The sequence below is a fragment of the Octopus bimaculoides genome, unplaced genomic scaffold (genome assembly GCF_001194135.2).
Source record: "Octopus bimaculoides isolate UCB-OBI-ISO-001 unplaced genomic scaffold, ASM119413v2 Scaffold_107074, whole genome shotgun sequence".
Taxonomy (NCBI): domain Eukaryota; kingdom Metazoa; phylum Mollusca; class Cephalopoda; order Octopoda; family Octopodidae; genus Octopus; species Octopus bimaculoides.
In genome coordinates this window covers 9,975-12,797 of record NW_026373665.1, presented here as the reverse complement: position 1 = coordinate 12,797, position 2,823 = coordinate 9,975, and the positions used below count along the sequence as shown (strand labels likewise).

General features: G+C 34.9%; 1 protein-coding gene across 1 annotated transcript in view; it reads right to left on the bottom strand.

Annotated features, from left to right (window-relative positions):
* The window catches only part of LOC106879750 (heparan-alpha-glucosaminide N-acetyltransferase), a gene marked incomplete at its 3' end in the record, with an annotated part of 30,017 nt that overhangs the window by 17,522 nt on the left and 9,672 nt on the right, over positions 1-2,823 (bottom strand). The window contains exons 3-4 of the mRNA XM_014929429.1: positions 1,905-2,017; positions 465-586 (exon numbers count right to left, since the gene is read on the bottom strand). Of these exons, the coding sequence (XP_014784915.1) occupies positions 465-586; positions 1,905-2,017 (235 nt within the window). The remainder of the gene's footprint in view (positions 1-464; positions 587-1,904; positions 2,018-2,823) is intronic.

Below are 2,823 nucleotides of genomic sequence, written 5' to 3'. Positions count from 1 at the left end.
ATATATATATATATATATATATATATATATATATATACACACATATGTATATATATTGTCATTCCTTTCGGTAGTGGAGCATAAGCTCGAAACATTAAAGACTTCCATTTTTTATAAACTAATACATCCTGTTTGTTGTTCTTTCACATGTCTCTTTTCTATATACGTTTTAGGTTTTAGAAATGTATATATGTGTGTGTATTCATATGTATGTATGTATGTACTAATGTATGCTTATATAAATATATGTATACTTCTGTATACACATATACAATCATCTATACATACTTCAAAACATACCTAGAGACATACTTATATATACATACAGTTGAAGCCAATGAATTTTAGATAAAGGAAAAAGAAACGAAAACACAAAATTATGACATCAAACACAAATTTAAAACAAAGAAACTGTGGCTTTGTAGAGCAAACGAATTTATTTTATTTATTTAATTTCAACTTACGTGGGACAACCCGGAACCGGAAGAGCGAATGTTATTCCAATATGGACGGCAAGCAAGGCAAAGTTGAGAAACCACTCGGGCCAGTAGAGCAAAACATCGCGAAATGGAGATAAATGTTTCGCCTGTAGATGAAACACAACGATATTGTATATATACATATATACATATACATATATATATATAGATAGATAGATAGATAGATAGATAGATAGATAGATAGATAGATAGATAGATAGATAGATAGATAGATAGATAGATATACATGTATATCTACATACATATGTACATACACGCAGACATATATCTGTGTGTGTGTATATTTGTGTGTAAGAACATTTATATATATATATACCCACACTACACATATATTTGATTATTTATATTATATATAATATGTATATATATTGTTATTATTATTATATATACATATAATACATATATATCTTTGTGCGTGCGTGTCTATGTATATGTGTGTGTGCACGTGTGTGTGTGTGCGTTTCCTGTTATATATATGCATATAAATGCATATATATATGTGTGTGTGTGTGTGTGTGTGTGTGTGTGTGTGTGTGTGTGTGTGTGTGTGTGTGTGTGTGTGTGTGTGTGCGTGCGCGCGTGCGCAGGTAAATAAAAGATCGTATATATGTATGATGTATACCTGCGTGACGAAAGCTGTATCCGTAACGAATTGGTCAAAACTTGTCATCTGTTCGAATATACAGCGATTCAGAAGCATGTTTGTGTAGACAGTTATTTCAGGGCAAACAACCCAAACATCAACAAACCTCATCAAGGGATAACCTACGTTGCATTGCTTGTTATATCTGATGGGTATAGACTTTTGTGTATAGGACTTGGACTTTCTGTGTATAAGTCTGGACGCTTCTGACAGGAATTTTTCCTGATGACGGCAGTTAGATATCACATCATACCTTTGATTAATAACGCCGGCTACCTTACAGTCGGAATTTTTATTTCGTGAACCGTCTAAATATGAACTGAATGGCTCGACGAAGATGTATGCCAATAAAGGAGTTCAGAATTTACGGATACAGGTAGCGATTTTCCTGTCCCTTGAAGTAAATGAGTATAAATATTGGTAGCAACGGCCTTTGAAAGCGATCGCACATATGCCGTACGTGAAACTGCCGAAACTCCCACTAACAATGGCATGTTTCACCAGTTTATTTCTAATATATACGTATGAGCATGTGTGCGTGTATACTGCATTATATAACTATAGTGATGCATATACGCAGTAATGTGTATAGAGCATAGTTGTCAGTATTGTTTAGCACAAGGTCAGCCATTTTGAGAGAGATTTGACTGTTAACTCAAGTAAGCCCAAGCAACTATTTAGAGGCTCCTTTGTTAACTCGTTAACACATACAATATCGTGTGTGTGTGTGTGTGTGTGTGTGTCTGTGTGTGTGTTCCTACCTTTTGGTTATCATCCACCCTGGCAAACGCAGTTACCATTAATGCCAAGAACAAATAAGTCAGAGAGAATCTTTGAAGAACTCCAGGAATACGAAGCTTGTCTAATTCAACAGCTACAAAAAACAATTAAAAAAAAAAAAAATAAATAATAATAATAATAATAATAATAATAATAACAATAATAATAATAATAGTAATAATAATACTAATAGTAGTAATAATAATAATAATAATAATAATAATAATAATAATAATAATTTTGGTATAAGGCCAACAAATTCGGGGGATGGGTAAGTCGATTACATCGACACTAGTACTCAACTAGTACTCTGTTTGATTGACCCCGTAAGGATGAAAGGTAAAGTCAACCTTGCCGGAAATTGAACTCAGAACGTAAAGACGGGCAAAATACTGCTAAGCATTTTGCCCAGCCTGCTAACGATTCTGCCAGCTTGTCGGCTTAACAGCAACAACAACAACAACAATAATACTAATAATCCTTTCTACTATAGGAACAAAGCCTGAAATTTTTGGGGAAAGGGGTTAAGTCGATTACATCAACCCCTGTACTCAACTGGTACTTAATTCTTCGACCCCGGAAGAATAAAAGGCAAAGTCGACCTCGGCGGAATTTGAACTCAGATCGTAATGACGGAGGAAAATGCCACTAAACATTTATTTCTTTATTGGCCACAATGGGCTAAACATAGAGGGGACAAACAAGGACAGACAAACGGATTAAGTCGATTACATCGACCCCAGTGCGTAACTGGTACTTAATTTATCGATCCCGAAAGGATGAAAGGCTAAGTCGACCTCGGCGGAATTTGAACTCAGAACGTAACGACAGACGAAATACCGCTAAGCATTTCACCCGGCATGCTAACGGTTCTTCTGCCAGTTCGCCACCTAAACAACA